This window comes from Acinonyx jubatus, chromosome C1, assembly GCF_027475565.1.
Source record: "Acinonyx jubatus isolate Ajub_Pintada_27869175 chromosome C1, VMU_Ajub_asm_v1.0, whole genome shotgun sequence".
Classification (NCBI taxonomy): domain Eukaryota; kingdom Metazoa; phylum Chordata; class Mammalia; order Carnivora; family Felidae; genus Acinonyx; species Acinonyx jubatus.
Genome location: NC_069381.1, coordinates 8,436,336 through 8,451,896, shown reverse-complemented (window position 1 = coordinate 8,451,896; position 15,561 = coordinate 8,436,336). Strand labels below are relative to the sequence as shown.

The 15,561-nt window shown below is 56.4% G+C and overlaps 3 protein-coding genes across 4 annotated transcripts in view; 2 read left to right on the top strand and 1 right to left on the bottom strand.

The window, feature by feature from the left end:
- The window catches only part of DRAXIN (dorsal inhibitory axon guidance protein), a 24,234-nt gene extending 20,701 nt beyond the window's left edge, over positions 1 to 3,533 (bottom strand). The window contains exon 1 of the mRNA XM_027060409.2: positions 3,377 to 3,533. The gene's annotated coding sequence lies outside the window, so the exon portion shown is untranslated. The remainder of the gene's footprint in view (positions 1 to 3,376) is intronic.
- FBXO2 (F-box protein 2) overlaps positions 1 to 15,561 on the top strand; it is a 113,246-nt gene that overhangs the window by 78,064 nt on the left and 19,621 nt on the right. The gene's annotated exons all lie outside the window — the stretch shown is intronic.
- MAD2L2 (mitotic arrest deficient 2 like 2) lies at positions 3,203 to 15,561 on the top strand. Of its 2 annotated transcripts, none has more exons than XM_027060417.2 (9): positions 3,203 to 3,329; positions 10,518 to 10,569; positions 10,665 to 10,783; positions 11,783 to 11,854; positions 12,414 to 12,514; positions 13,851 to 13,945; positions 14,275 to 14,348; positions 14,881 to 14,973; positions 15,215 to 15,561. In XM_027060417.2, exons 2-9 carry the CDS (start codon positions 10,530 to 10,532, stop codon positions 15,254 to 15,256), a joined length of 636 nt encoding a protein of 211 aa, XP_026916218.1. In that variant the 5' UTR covers positions 3,203 to 3,329; positions 10,518 to 10,529; the 3' UTR covers positions 15,257 to 15,561. The 2 variants fall into 2 exon arrangements, with proteins under 2 accessions (XP_026916218.1, XP_026916217.1); XM_027060416.2 differs by lacking the exon at positions 3,203 to 3,329 and adding an exon at positions 9,957 to 10,065.

Genomic DNA, 15,561 nt, shown 5'->3' with positions numbered 1-15,561 from the left:
GGGCGTCTGAGTATCATTTATTGGCCATTTACTAATCTGGGCCCAGAGCGTCAGGTGCATTATCTAATTTAGCCCTTTGAAGTGGGCAAAAATGACTCAACATGGGGCCAAATTTGGAGGGATTTGCCCAAGGTTACACTGCAGAGGGAGTGCTAGGGCTGGGGCTTGATCTCATGGTTGTCTGAGAGGCAACCGTGCCTGTACTGTCAAAGGCAGGGTCTCTGACCACTCCTGTTACCCTCAGTGACCCTCAGTGTAGACGCTGTGACTGTCCAGGACCTCCCGTACTGGAGGCCGTAACACAGAGCCCGGCACAGAGAGAGCCTCTAAGAACTTGTGGTTTCTACAATGACTTCATCTCAACTGCTCTAGATTCTAGGAGGGGACTTATCCCTTGGACCCCCCCACACCCATCCAGTGACGTGTACCAGATGGTCAATGCCGGACCACGGTGTTGCGTATGGAGAGCTGTCAAAGCTGGGACCTGCTGGTGGTGAGGGCGGCCTGGCCTCTAGGGGCAACGGTTCAGCCACCCTCCCATGTCCTTCCTGGGGACGGCCTGTGTCCTTCCTGGAGATGGCCTCTGCTCAGTCGGCCACATGGCTCACTCAAGAGGAAGGGCCGACAGAAGACGGGCAGAGGGGCTGCAGCGGGAAAAGAGGCAGGTCTCCTCCGAAAGAGCCAGAATAGGGATGCTCATCTAACACCCCCCTTGGGAATACGCCCAGGACCCTCTCTGGAGGGAGCGCCCTTCTCCCCAGGCTGTGGAATCAGGGAGGCCAGGATGCAAATCTCAGCTCTACCAAATTCCTGGCTGAGACCAGTGAAGGAACTCCCTCTAGGTCACGTAGCTAGCAAGCCATCAGCTGGAATTCAAACCCATTCTGCAGGACTTGGGCAATCACTTCCCTCTCTATAATCAGGCACAGATATCCTCATCTTCCAGGGAGAGGAAGAACCCAGTACCCCGGGGATTTTCCAGGAGGCTCGTTCCCCCTCTGACCTCCCCAGCTACGGTCTTTTGCTTCAGGGTCACCCCTGCCCCTGGCCTGGCCGGCAGGACCCGGTGGGACCCAAGGATAACCTGTGGCTTGCAATTTTCAGGTCACTCCCATCCCCTTGACCAAACGTTCCAGTCAGTACAACACGTGTGCATGGAGCACCCACTGGGTGTCCTGGGACCACGAACGGAACGAGACCCAGCCCCGCTCAGGGGAGTGCAGACCACGCGAGAAGGGGAGGCAAGGGGGGAGCAAGAGGGCTTCCCGCAAGAGGGGACATCTGACCTTGGCCTGCAGGGAGGGCAGGCTTCGACTGAATACGGGCAGGGGAGGAGACGTTTCAGAAGGAGGGAAGAGCCAAAGACGCAATGAGAGTGTTGTGGGTGGCAGGTGGAGTTGTTAATTTGGTGCCAACAGGGAGCCATTTGAAGGATTTAGGGCTGGGGAGAGGGGGCAGGTTGGACGGGCGGAGAAGGCGCTGTCGTCTTCGTGTGGGTGAGGGGCAAGGAGCGAATTTTGGAGGGGTCGCAGAGGCTGCCGACCTGGCTTTCCCGAGAAGGCAGAGCCGGCAAGGGCGCCCTGGGTTGCCAAAGCTGGGCCTGTCCGCCAGGCGGGATCACGAGCAGGAGGCTGGATGGGGTGTGCCTGTGTCCCTAGTCCCTAAGTGCCAGCTCTGGCCATGGCTGAAAACAAGAACTTAGCCGGGGGAGCCTAGAATGTGCTGGCTGGGAGGAGGTTACCCTCTGCTGAAGTGGCCCTCATTGAGCCACTGCTGGATTCCGGGGGTGGGGGTGGTGTGTCCCCTGTTATGAGGACACAGATGATCCGGTGGTCAGAGGGTTTGGGCAATTACACAGCAGGTCCAGGATACAGCAAGACAGTGCCCCCAGGGGGAAGGAGATGGCTTGTGTGCAAGTGCCATTAAAAAAGAAATCGGTGCAAGACAGAGGTTCAGAATTGGGAATGAGTCACATGGACGCCTCATGATGAATGACCAGCTGTTGGCAACATTATCACAGCGACACTCATCTCACTTTGGAAGCAGAGACCCTATTCACCCTGACTTTTTAAAACTGCTTTTAGGACAAGCAGAGAGGAGGAGCGAGAAGAGGGGACGGTGCCTGTGACAGCAGGAACCCTGTAAATGGGCGGGGGCGGTTGCAACTGTGACAGCCAACGCTGGTGGGGGGGGGGCAGGGAACATTCAGGTTTCCCTGCAGGGTCTCTAAGCCTTGAATTGGGATCCATTTCTCCCCCTTGCTGGGGAGCCTCCTCCCCACCCCAGCCAGGGACCGAAGCCTCCCCCACGGCCACCAAATGTGTCCTGTGCTGGCATCCAATCTGCTTTTTTTTTTTTTTTTTTTCACTGTTTCAACACACATCCCTGTGGGTAGGTGCTGTTATCCCCATTTTATGAAGGGGGCTTCGAGGCTCAGGAAAATGCATTCCTTTGTCCAAGATCACTCCCAGGGCCTCTGTCTGCCTGATCCCTGGGGGATGATGCTGAACCGCACCGGGACACTTCCTGCGGGCCCCCGGCTGGGAGGAGGGCAGCGGGGAAGGTGCGCTGGGCAGGAGACCCGATGGAGGCGAAGGCCGAGGGAACCCCCAGTGGAGGAAAGCAAGAAGACTTGGCGGGAAACCCAAGAGCCCTCGCATCTCAAACCCCGCAGGCAGCCGAGACCCCGGTGCGCAAATGGAGAAAAAGCCAGCGGAGGAAGAGGGCCAGAGCGGGGCCGTCGAGGTTGCTAGGGCGCAGAACCGCCAGGGCGCGTGACCGCCGGCGGCGCTGGCAGAGGCGCACGCCGAGCCTCCTTCCCCCGGAACACACCTTAGCCCCCCAGGCAGCCTCGAAAGGGGCAGGAGGACACGCCTGTCAGCTCTGCCCGGGGCGCAGGGAGTCTTCGAAGCTTCTTCGAATGGTGGCGGATTCTCCGGTCCGCTCCCGCGTCCTGGAGACCGCCCAGAGACTCAGAGACAGAGAGACAAAGAGAGACGCGGTCCCAGAGGGAGAAGGACTAGCGCGGAGGAGGAGGGAAGGCGAAAGCCGCGACCCAGAGAGGGCGGCTAAGGCGCGCGCGAGGCAGAGTGTCAGAGCGTGGAAAAGTAAGCGTCCGGCGGAAGGTGGGCGGACGCGGGGGCCGGGAGCAGAGCCTGGAGCCCAGCTGTGACGCGGCGAGGGGCGGAGGCGGCGGACACACGGACCGACGGCTTCGAGGGCCGCGAGGGCAGGGAGGAAAGCAGCATCCTCACCTCCAACCACAGTCCCCCGCGCGCCCTGCCCCTAACCGCGCCAGGTAGCCCACCTTTGTCCGGACACGCTACCAGGTGAGGAGGGAGGGCGGGGCCAGGGGCGGGCCAAGGCCATGCCTTACCTGTCCGGCCGGCGGGGCGGGGGCCGAGGGGCCCGGGGGCGAGCGCCTGCGGAAGCCGAGCGCAGCGGAGGGCCGAGCTGCGAAGCCGGGACCGCGAGGAGAGGTGCGCGGGCGGCTGGAGGATGTGCCCAGGCTGAGAGGGGCTGGAGGGAAGGGGAGGGGGCCGGCGCGCGGGAAGGGGCGGGCGCGCTGGGAGGAGGCGGGGGAGGGGCGGTGGGAGTTGGCCCGGCCGCCCCGGCTGAAGGGCAGCCCCCGGCCCGGCTGGGCCCTGCGCGCTCCCGGCCGGCGCGCCCTCGCCAGCTGCACTTGGCGTTCCGGGCCCGCTCCCCAGAGGCCTAGCCGCCGTCGCCGCGAGGGCGCGGGGCAGACAAAGGAGGCAGACAAAGGCGGGCGCAGCCGGGCGGCCGAGCGGGCACGGGGCGAGGCGAGTCCACTCCTCCCGGTGCGTAAGAGCCGCCTCGGTACTGCCCGGAGCGCGTGGGACCGGCGGGGCGCGGGCAGCGGTGGCGCATCTGGAGCGGCCCCGCCGGGAGCGGGCGACAAAGGGCCGCGGCAGGGGGTCCCCGGCGGACCCAACAATGGATCGGAGCTGAGCGCTCAGCTGCGGCCGCGTCTGGCCGGGCAGGGGCCGGCCAGTCCCCAAAAGGATTATTCCGCCCTGGCTGTCAAATGGGACGGAAGAAATGCCCGGTGCGAGGGAGGCGGGACGGGGCACCGCGGAGCCTTTGTAGCCTCGGAAAGTGCGCGGAGCAGGGGGCGGGGTTCTGGAGAGGTCGCTCTTGGTTGTGGGGGGTATAGGCGGTCTTCAAACCGTTACCAGGTGAGAATCCCGGGCCTTGACGGCCGCACTAGTGTGTCTCCGCCGGTACACACCCTGAGAGGGAAGGGAGAGATACAATCCTCCTACCCAACAGGCGCGCGCGCGCACACACACACACACACACACACACACACACACACGGTCTTCCTCTCGCCACGCCCCGTCCAAAGTCCTGGTGGTGTTCCCGTAGCCCGGCCCAGCTGGGACAAAGCCAGCCCCCAGGGCCGGCTCATCCATCACCACGCGGGGCGCCGTATCCTAAAGACCCTGGGAGTCCGGGAATGCTGTGTTATGAGTCCCGCGGCCCCCATAACTCACGGCGGGGTCAGCGGGGCCACAGGCACTGCCAAGATCAAAGAGCTGTTTGTTGGGCAGGACCCGGGCGCGCGTGAATCGCGAGTCTCGCCTGGAGCCCAGAGCTCGCCTAGCGGCTTCCATTTCGATTGTTTTCCTCTTCCTCCAGAGTGTGGCAGTTATGGCTCAGAGGTTTAAGGAGCTCCGTTCTTGGGTCAGGCCAGATACCTGGGCTCATCTGCTGATGCCATTCCGGGTCACCTGGGGCAGTCGCCTAACTGCTCTGAGCTCATCATCCCCAACTCTTAGGGTTCAAGGATTCTGTTGGATGCAAGGAGATAGCGTTCCTAAGATCCTGGCCCCATGGGAAACACTCTAGGAAAATAACCTGCTATTGTTATGTAATAGTATCAGCCTGATGGGCACCAGGATGGACTGTGTTCTGAGCAGAGACGAGACGTGACCTGACTTGGGCTTTAGGGACGAAGTACCAAGACATGCCACAATGTGGGTGAATCTTGAAAACACTATGCCCAGTGAAACAAGCCAGACGTGAAAGGCCACATGTTGTATGATTTATACGGCATGTTCAAGATAGGCAAGCCCATAGAGACAGGAAGTAGACTAGTGGTTGCCTGGGGCTGGGGGAAGGGGAGACGGGGTTTTTCTTTTTGGAGTTATGACAACGTTTTGGAATTAGATGGTGGTGATTGACGCACAGCGCATTAAAAACCACTAAATTGCATGTTTTAAAGGGTGAACTTTATGGTTTGTGAAATACATCTCAATAAAGCAGTTATTATTATTATTTTTAAAGTAGTAGTCGAGTTGGATCAAGGGTTCTTACTGTGTGGTCTGGGATGACTTCACAGAGCCCGGGAACCCCTGAAATTGTGGAAGACGTTTCATGTCTATGGGTGGAAGCTCTAAGCTTAAGAAGAGATGATTTGTAAGATCCTCCTGACCAAAAAGGGGTCAGCAACATTGGGGGGGGGGGTCAGCAAAACACTGGGGAGGGAATGGCATGTATGGGCTCTGCCCTGGCTGAGGTGTTGGAAGTGCCCAGTGCTGCTGGCCTAAGGTCAGGGCCCTGGCTTGGGTCTGAGGTCGGCCGTGGATCTGGGGAGCTGTATAGGTCACGCCTCGCACCAGAAGACCAGGTGAGGGAGGGGAGGAGCTGAGTGTGGGCCACATTCCCTTGCCTTTAGGCATCTCTGGCAGGGGGGGATGCAGGTCCTTCCTTAGGGCACCTTGGGGACTGCCTTGGGAAATGGAGATGGGGAGGGGGTGCAGTTGAGGATGTTTTAGATGGGGTTTTGAAAAGCATGGTGGCTGGTCCAGAGTGTTTGTTCTAGGGGCTTAGACAGTGTGTGCAGATGTTAATATCATTGCCATAATAGCACGAATGGTGCATTTATATGCCAGGCATTCTGCACTTTATATATATATAATTACATAAAATTAATATATTAATTAATATATATATAGTTATATATATAATTTTATTTTTTATTAAAAAATTGTAATGTTTATTCATTTTTGAGAGACAGAGACAGAGAGTGAGTGGGGGAGGGGAAAAGAGAGAGAGGGAGACACAGGATCTGAATCAGGCTCCAGGCTCTGAGCTGCCAGCACAGAGCCTGGCCCTGGGCTTGAATCCACGAACCGTGAGCTCATGACCTGAGCCGAAGTCAGACGCTTAACCCATGGAGCCACCCATGTGCCATATATATATATATATATATATATATATATATATATATATATATAAGTTTATTTATTTATTTTGAGAGAGACAGAGATAGCAAAAGTGGGAGAGGGGCAGAGAGGGAGAGAGAGAGAGAATCCCAAGCGGGCTCTGCACTGCCAGCACAGAGCTTGATGATGCAGGGCTTGAACCGGTGAATCTGTGAGATCATGACCTGAGCCCAAACCAGGAGTTGGATGCTTAACCGACTGAACCACTTAGGCGCCCCTGTGCACTTTATATTTTTACAACCATCTCACTTGTTTCCCCCCCCCCCCCAACCCTATGGAATCCGTGCTCCCCTGATCCCATTTTACAGGTGAGGAACCTGAGATTCAGAGAGGGAGGGGACTCACAGCTGGTTAAGGAGCAGTGGTGGGGAAAGACAGCACGTTAGAGGCGCAAGCAGCCTGGTGGGTGCAGGGGGTACATAGTGAGCATTCCCCAGCTCTTGTTTCATTTTTGAAAACAGCTCCTTGCACACCGCTACCTGTAGCTCGAGCACTGAAATCAGAGGCCTTTGTTCTCATTCAGAATAAGTTAGGATTCAAGTCGGGCAAATGGCAACGAGCCACTGTCCGCCATCATTTCATCTGTTCTTTCTTTCATTAATTCATTTACTTGCACTCATCGAGAACCTGGATTGGGCCAGGCACTGGGTGAGGGGCTGGACCAAAAGAATGAACAAGGCTGAGGCTCTGATCAGGAGGTGTCCCAAACGGCTGCATCCTTGAGCATCGGGGTACCAGTGGATTGTTACTAGGCTATATGTGGCTCACTGTCTATGGCTCCCCCCACTCTCCTGTGTTTGGTGTCTTAGGAACCTTAGGCAGGGATGGGATAAATGATTTGTCATGTGATCAGCCTAGTGGGTATGAGGGGACCTTGGCAGCATCTTAAGGGGCTGGATACTTCATTGCCTATTGTTTTACTCTGTTCACTTGTTGCATATTTGTTCAGTGAACTCCAGGGATCCTCCTTTGCCCACGCAGGCCTTGGTCTTTGCAAGACTTTCTTACATCTTGCTTTCTCTTAGTTTCAATTTAAATGTCTCTTGGGAGTAATTTTCTTTCTGTCCTCATTGCAGACCCTCAGGGACCTGTTCCAGTTGGCAAATAAGCCCTCTCTCCTCCTAAACATCCATCCTTTTCCTCCCAGATGCCCTCCTACATATTGTTATTATGGTGAAAAATATGCAAATAACTTGGAAAAACAGTCTCCCAGCAAATGGGTATTCAAAAATGTAATAAATTAACCCCATAATGTAATCTTGGTCCCAAGACTATCCATCATGCTGATGTGCTCAAGATCTAGAAACCCAGATGCCACAGAACCCTATGGATAAAAATGACAGATGTCTTCTTAGAGCTCCCCTGCCCTCTCTCCAGCTTCTTGGCCCCCGTGGAACCCAAGGCCATCAGAGGTTTAGGGAACATCTGTCCAGCCTGTTCATTTCAAAAATGAGGAGATAGAGGCCTTTTTGGGGTTAGGGGTCAGATCAATTTGAGTCCCTTCTCACCTGTCTCCCAGCCTGCATTCCTCTGCTTGTGGCTGACTCTGAATCCAAAGCCCCAAATGTAGGCATTTTGTCCATGGGTTTCTAGTTGACAAGGCAGGTACCCCAGTGTCAAAAGCTCTTGGGACCTCGCTGTCTGCATTTGAAAAATGTTGAGTGTTGGGTTGTATGTCTGCCAAGGTGTCTCTGAAGTTCCTTTAGCTCTGTGTGTCAGGGGACCTACAGGTGGCTTGTGCTTTGTCTTCTCAGAGCAGGGGGCTAAGGCTGGGAGCCTGGCATGAGTCCTCGTGTCGCTCACATTGTACTCTGGAGGCCATCCCATGGAAGCAGCTAGACTCTTGAGTTTCCCAGCCCAGGATCCAATCCCAAGAAACCCTTTACAAGAAATTGCCCCCCTAAGACTGCCACTTCCTGTCACTAATGGACAAACTGCTTGAACAGCCTCCAGAGAGGGGCAAAGAAGGACTCTTGCTTTCTCCAGGGCCAAAGTATCCATAATGATTACATCTCAAGGAGCCAGCGGACACTGTTTACAAGCCAGTGAGCTGCTTAACTGGCTCTGTGTGGAAACGGTTCTCTCCTTCATGGCATGATATGGGCAGTGTCCCCAAGTCTTGAGAAGGGCTGCCATGCCCAAAATGTGCCACCGAGTATGTCAATTCCTGAAATAAACCATCTTATCCCTTTGGGTTAAATGTGGAAATGGTATGAAATGCAGACTTTCTTTGGGAACAACCCAAACTACCGTGGCAATTCCCATGTTTTTGGGCATCAGGGTCCCTGGGGAACTTGTTAAAGGGCCCATACCCTGCTTTGCACCCAGACTGGTCCAGTAGGTCAGAGAGGCCTGGGTTCCAGGAGTTTAATGGGCTCCCCAGGGATTCTGATGCAGATTTCCAAGGATTGCTTTGAGAAATGCTTTGCTGGTATTCCTGGCTTAATGGGCCAAGTCCCTTATTCTCTTCCTTATCCCCGCCCCATCAGAAGTGGGCAAGTGCAGGTTTGAAGGCATCTGGAGTGAAAATGGGTGCAGATCTCCAATAGCGACCTGTAATTGATAAACATTCCTGGCTAGATCTGGGTACCCACAGCTGGGTGTGACTCCTAACAAGCTCTTCTGTCCCTAGAGGTCAGAGTCAAGGTCCCCAGGCTTCTGGTCCTGATTTGTTGCCTGTAACTGTGCTGCAACTTCTCTGACCCTAGTTTCCCCACCTGTAAAATAAAGGGGCTGAAAATAAGTTGAAGCCCTGGAATCAGGTTAGAAGTCAGAACTGGGTTTGTATTCCAACTGTGTGATTTGGGCAAAGTAGGGAGCATCTCTGAGCCTGTTTACCATCTATAAAGTGGGGCTGTAAAACGGGTGCTTAGCTCCTAGGGTTAAGGAGGGAATTAAAGAAATCAGTGCTCGACAGCGAGTTAGTGTTCAATTCAAGTTAGTGATTATTTTAATGTTAATATTATTATCTCCCAGGGGGCCTCTCAGCGGTTCCAGAGGCCATGTCTCTAGGGGATTCCAGAACTGTAAAATGTAGTGGGCCAAGACAGCTCCGCGCGTCCCCTCCCTCAATAGATGTGTGATTCGGGAAGGTTACTTCACCATTCTGAACCTCGTTTGGCTCCTCTATAAAATGCGGACAATCACAGTAACTGTCTTACGGAACTGTTTTGAGGATTTAGTGGGATAATCCACAGGCACACTTAGCCCGGTGCCTGGCACACGGCTGGGTCCCTATAAAGGGCAGCTACCACTATGATGCCCGGGCCCGGGAGGTTTTATCTTCTTGGGAGGTAAACCCAAGCTGCATTTAGTTTCTGGGTGAGGGCGGGAGTGAGGACGTCCCCGCCCCGGAGCCGGCGGATTCGCTTTCGGTTGGGCAGCTGAGGTCCGGGGATGGTGACTCTGCAGTTAGCAATAGATGTCGCTGTCTTAAGTCCTCAGCTGTACCCTCCACCTGTTCCTCACCAGCAACACCTATCCGCTCCCTCCCAACGCGAGACAAACGCCCTGGGGAGCAAAATACTTGGCGACCTGACATGGAGAGCGAAGGGGTCTTTTCTCGCGCCGACCCCGAGCCTAAGGGAGGCGGTGCCGCGCAGTCTCCGCGTCTCCCGCCTTGGGATCTCGGGCGGTGAGGCCGGGCCCCGCCCCCTCCCAAGCCCCGCCCCTCCGGCTGCCGCTCCCTCCCGCCTCCAGGTTGGCTGCGCGGGGGAGTGGGCGTGGCCGGAGGCGGTCGCTAGGACCGGCCCGAGCGCCGCGGAAGTCTCGGAGCCGAATCCAGGCCGCTGGTTGAGCGGGAGGCGCGAGTGGTCGGGTCGGTGGTTCCCCGCACCGGGGGAGGGGAGAGGGGCGGGGTTCCTTCCGAGGAGGTTTCCGGCCAGGCGGAGGGCGGCGTCGTATTCCAGCCCGGTTTGGTTCTCAGCGTGTCCGGCTTTGCGCCAGCGGGCCTAGGCAACCCGCCGTTCCCTCTGCGGCCGTGCCCTTTTTGCGAGCACAGCTCTGGCCTTTCCTACCGCACCCCCCCCCACCCCCCGCCCCAGAGACAGCAGGGCGGGGGGCCAGTAGACAGAGCTGATCGGGGCGCAGCTAATGTCCCCGAGCTATGACGCCAGCGTGGGAGGTCCCTTCTAGCTGCCCAGATTCTGTGTGAAGGGGGACGTCCTGCCCCCGATTCCCCCAGACGGAGGGGAGAGGGGGTGGAGGCAAGCGCACCCTGCGGCAGTCTGATCCGTTAGAACCAGCCCCCCCTCCTGCCCCACCCTCTAGGTGGCGGTAAGGATGACCACACTCACGCGACAGGACCTCAACTTTGGTCAAGGTAGGGAGGCTGGACTTGCGGACCCAGGGTGGGGGGGCGAGGGAGGGCCTCGGCCGGCGGGCTTCCCAAGCTCACCGGCTTCAGCCCCTTCACAGTGGTGGCCGACGTCCTCTGCGAGTTCCTGGAGGTGGCCGTGCACCTCATCCTCTACGTGCGCGAGGTCTACCCGGTGGGCATCTTCCAGAAGCGTAAGAAGTACAACGTGCCTGTCCAGGTGAGCCCCCACCTCTGGTCATCCCCGAACTTCAAGGTGGGTAGAGGTTGGATTTTTGAACTCTTCCTCCGCTTTCAGGCTGAGCCCCCTCACTCCCCAGCGGCCTGGCCTTGCCGTTCAGTTCCCAGCCACAACTGCAGGGACTTTTCTTTCCATCCCTCTGAACTGGGAGTTCCCCTTGCCCCAAATTAGGGACCAGACTCTCGGGTTAGAGTTGCCCCTGGGGCATGGTTGTATTTTAAAGAGCTCCTGGGACTGGCGAATGATTGGTTTGGGGAGGGGATCCCTGTAAACCTCAGGTACCCCTGCTCTCTGCCCTCATTGTAAGGGGTTGTTTTAGGTTAAAAGGCAGACAAAAGCAGTAAACAAATGCTACCCTGTCCCCAGTCTGTAGAAGTGCCGGCCCTTAGAAGGCACTCAGTAAACATTAGAATAAATGAATGACCCAATACTGAAACGTGGTGGAAGCTTGAAGGATATAGGAGGAAAAGGAAAAAGAATGGCATTTACTGTGCACCTTCTGTGTTGTACGGGATTATCTCACTACTCATCATTTTTTCTTTGCGAGACCTTTCACAGATGAAGTAATTAAAGCTCAGAGAAGTTAAGTGATTTACCTGAGGCCACATAGCTCTTAGTCCCAGATTCTCAATTTTTGAAAATTGATTAAAATTTTGGATCCCTTTTCTGGGAAAAATGCCTGTATGCCCAAATACACACAATTTAGGGACTTCTCAGCCTCTAGAGGAGCCCGCAGACCCCACTTTAGAAACCCCTGATGCTATATTGAGTGCTAATGTGCTAATGTTGAGACTGAATTCTTCTCCGTTCTGTGTGGATAATTCGCAGTTCTCAGCCCCATGATGGGAAGTCAGTCTCTTGGGTAGGGAGCCCTAGGGAGTTGCTGGCCTCTCTCCCTGGGCTCCTGGAGGTAGGGCTGTTGGGTGGTTTCCCCATTGGTGCTTTGGGCCTCACCAGCCATCGTGCGGTTGTGTGCAGATGTCCTGCCACCCGGAGCTGAACCAGTATATCCAGGACACCCTGCACTGTGTCAAGCCACTGCTGGAGAAGGTGAGGGCACCAGGCTCCAGCCTACTTCACGCCCAGTCTGTTCCTCCAGTGCTCCAGGACAGGGTGATGCTGGGACCGTGCGGGGTCCCTATGACTCTATACCCCAAAGCATATCTCCTATTCCCTGGAGACCACCCCTGCCCCAGGATAGACCTCAGGGCACGTGGGCCACATTCAGGGTATGCTGGGCCTGGGAGCCCTGTTTTGTGGAGTTGGTCAAGTGGAGCCTGCTCCAGAGGGTTCTGGGTTCTTCTCACGTCTGTTCCTCTCCCTGCCCCCAAGTTCTGTCTGGGCTTGCCCCCTGAGGGTTTCCTCCTTTTATCTTGTCCCGCTCTCTGAGATGTCCTGGAACCCCCATGGGGCCCGGACACTCTCTCCCCTCCCAGCCTGTACCGCTCATGTCAGCGATGCCTACTTGAAGTTCTCAAAGCCCCTTCCGGGCTCTCAGGGACCCTCAGCCTAGAAACTGAGAAGGGCTGTGAGCATGCCCTTGCCTTCCTTGGGCAGGGAGGGAGGTGGTGGTGGTGGGTCCTGGACTAGGGGATTCCTGTCCTTGCAGAACGATGTCGAGAAAGTGGTGGTGGTAATTTTGGACAAAGAGCACCGCCCAGTGGAGAAATTCGTCTTTGAAATCACCCAGCCTCCGCTGCTGTCCATCAGGTAAGCCGCCTCTCCCCAGACTCTTAGCTAGCTGACTGGCTGGTATGAGGTCCCTAGAAATCGCCCCCATACTCACCCCTTTAGGGAAGCCCCTGAATACCTCAGCTTGGCCTGTGTTCTGAGGTCCCTACTTGGCTGCACCAAGCCCCCTCTCTCCCTTCCTGCCTTTTAGAACCCCTCTGAAAGCCCACCTCCTCCAGGAAGCTCGGTAAAGAGGAGAATGGCAAGGAATGCTATCCCAACGCGGCTGGCCGCCCTGTGGTCTTCATGTAACCTCTGTGAGGCCCACACTTGGCAAACCATCACTTTGCTGAATGGCTATTCCCAACCTCCTTTTATGGACGGAGAAACCAAGGACCAGAGAGATGACATGAACCACTCAGGGTCACCCAAATGGTGGCAGAGCCGAGACCAGACCCAGTTTTCTGACTTCCTAGTCGAGTGTCCAGCCCATAGTCAACCAGAAGTTGACCTTGGGCAAGCGTGTTGGCTGGTCAGCTGCTGGTTTCCTGGTGAGGTCAGGGCACTGTTATCTGTTCCCACTTGCTGTGGCCTCGGGCAAGCCCTTTCCCTTCCTGGCTTGGTGTCCTGGGGTATGAAGAGGCTTGGGCTGTGTCCTTGTTCTCAGATCTGGCTGCACATTAGAACCACCTGTGGGGGCTCACAGTGCCCCATTTGGACTTAGTTTGGGATGGGACTCAGCATTTTTTTTTTAAGTTTATTTATTTATTATTTTGAGAGAGAGAGAGAGAGAGAGGTGGAGGGGCAGAGAGAGAGGGAGAGAGAATCCCAAGCAGGCTCTGCACTGTCAGCACGGAGCCCGGGGCGGGGCTCGAACTCACAAACCACGAGATCACGACTCGTTCCGACGCTTAACCGAGTCACCCAGACGCCACATTCGGCATTGGTTTTTTTAATGTTTATTTTTATTTTATTATTTTTTTTAACGTTTATTTAATTTTGAGACAGAGAGAGACAGAGCATGAACGGGGGAGGGTCAGAGAGAGAGGGAGACACAGAAACTGAAACAGGCTCCAGGCTCTGAGCGGTCAGCACAGAGCCCGACGCGGGGCTCGAACTCACAGAGTGTGAGATCGTGACCTGAGCCGAAGTCGGCCGCCCAACCGACTGAGCCACCCAGGCACCCCTCGGCATTGGTTTTAAACTCTCCAGATGGTTTTAACTGCGTAGTTAGGATAGGTGGCCAAGCCCTCCAAAGCCAACACGGTCAGAAGCAGAGAGGGCCCCTGGACCCCCAGGTCTGTTTCCAGGGTTGATTGCCTGCTGGTGGGAAGGGCCGCCAGTGTGACGGGAGCCCCTCCTCTTCTCCTTCCAGCTCAGATTCCCTGCTGTCTCATGTGGAGCAGCTGCTCCGAGCCTTCATCCTGAAGATCAGTGTGTGTGATGCTGTCCTGGACCACAACCCCCCAGGTGTGCTCACCCCCCACCCCACTGTCCTTGGGCCTTTCCATGGCTACCTTGGCTCGGGCTGTATTCTCCGGTCCCTACTTTGCTGTATCAAGCCACCTCTCTTCCTTCTTGCATTTTAGAACCTCTCTGAAAGTCCACCTCCTCCAGGAAGCTACCCTGATGGACTCCACCGGGGTTCAGTCTCCCTATTGACTGTGTCTTGTCTTAGCACTTGGTTTACACTCTTCTCCCCTGGGGGGGCTGTTGAGCCAGCCTGGGAGCGGGGAAGAGACTGTGCCCAGTGGCAGGCGTGACGTGGCCCAGCCTTGACCGGACTCTTGCTTCTTTAGGCTGTACCTTCACAGTCTTAGTGCACACGAGAGAAGCTGCTACCCGCAACATGGAGAAGATTCAGGTCATCAAGGTGAGAGGAGACCCGTCTGGGAGGGAGGGCAGGGAGACAGCCGGGAGGCTTTGAAAGCAAGATGCCACAGTTCTGAGTGGGCCGGGGTGTTGCTGTTCGCGCACCCTCAACATTGTTGGTGGCGGTGCCTGGCACGCGGCAGGTTTTTGTTGTGTGTTAACTGTGTGGCCGAATGCTGGTCGTTACCCGGCCTGGGCACCCAGTACTGAGAGGAGGGTGGAGCCATGTCCTGGGGCTGCCAGCTCAGTGGTGGCTCTCAAGAGAGGGCGGGGGGGGGGGGGTCTTCACCTGCCAGTTTCTGAAATGGTGTCTGGGGCTCGTTAAATCACCTGGGTGCCCCGGCCAGCTCGGATCCATGGGCTTGGCCTCTCGGGTGGAGGAAGCCGGGAGTCCGCAATGCTGGTAGCTCCCTAGCGACTCTGGTGTTCCCTGAAGTCTGGGGACCCCGGCGCTGGAGAGGGAGTGGGTAGCAAAGTGAGGACAGGCCACAGCCCAGCCCCCTTCCACCCGCTTCCCTTGGTCCCCACCCTAGGACTTTCCCTGGATCCTGGCAGATGAGCAGGACGTCCACATGCATGATCCCCGGCTGATACCGCTAAAAACGATGACATCAGACATTTTAAAGGTGAGCTGCATGGGGACCTGGGGAGCTTTACAGACGGTACGCTGAGGCCAATGGCTCAAGGCTCGGAGGAGATGACCAGGGAATGCCTGGCATAAGGCTCCAAACTCCCTTTCCCTTAACCTGTGGCTGTGCCACACTGCCCCACCGCTGGCAGGGATCTGTCTGCCTGGGGCTTATGGGCCCTCCTGAGGACGTGCCCTGGCTGTGCTCCTGACCTTGGCGGTTTATTCCTGTCCACTAGATGCAGCTCTACGTGGAAGAGCGAGCTCACAAAAGCAGCTGAGGGTGTGATGCTCCGATCGTGGATGTAACAACTATGGGACACTGGGGGCCCCCAGCCTAGGGCGGTGCTGAGGGACACCCCCTCCCCCCGATTCCAAGTGCTCTTATTGCCTCTGTGTATGGACCACCCACTCTCTGGCCCGGCGCCGCTCAGGTCTGGTTGCCTTCATGGAGGAATTTTCCCCAGGAGGGCAGGGAAGGATGCCGGGACCTTGATTTCTTGGCCTCCTGGGATGTGGCCGGCCAACACTGTCTGTCTGAAATCCTGTGCTGTGAGTTGTTTCAATAAAGAGCCCCAAGGGCTGA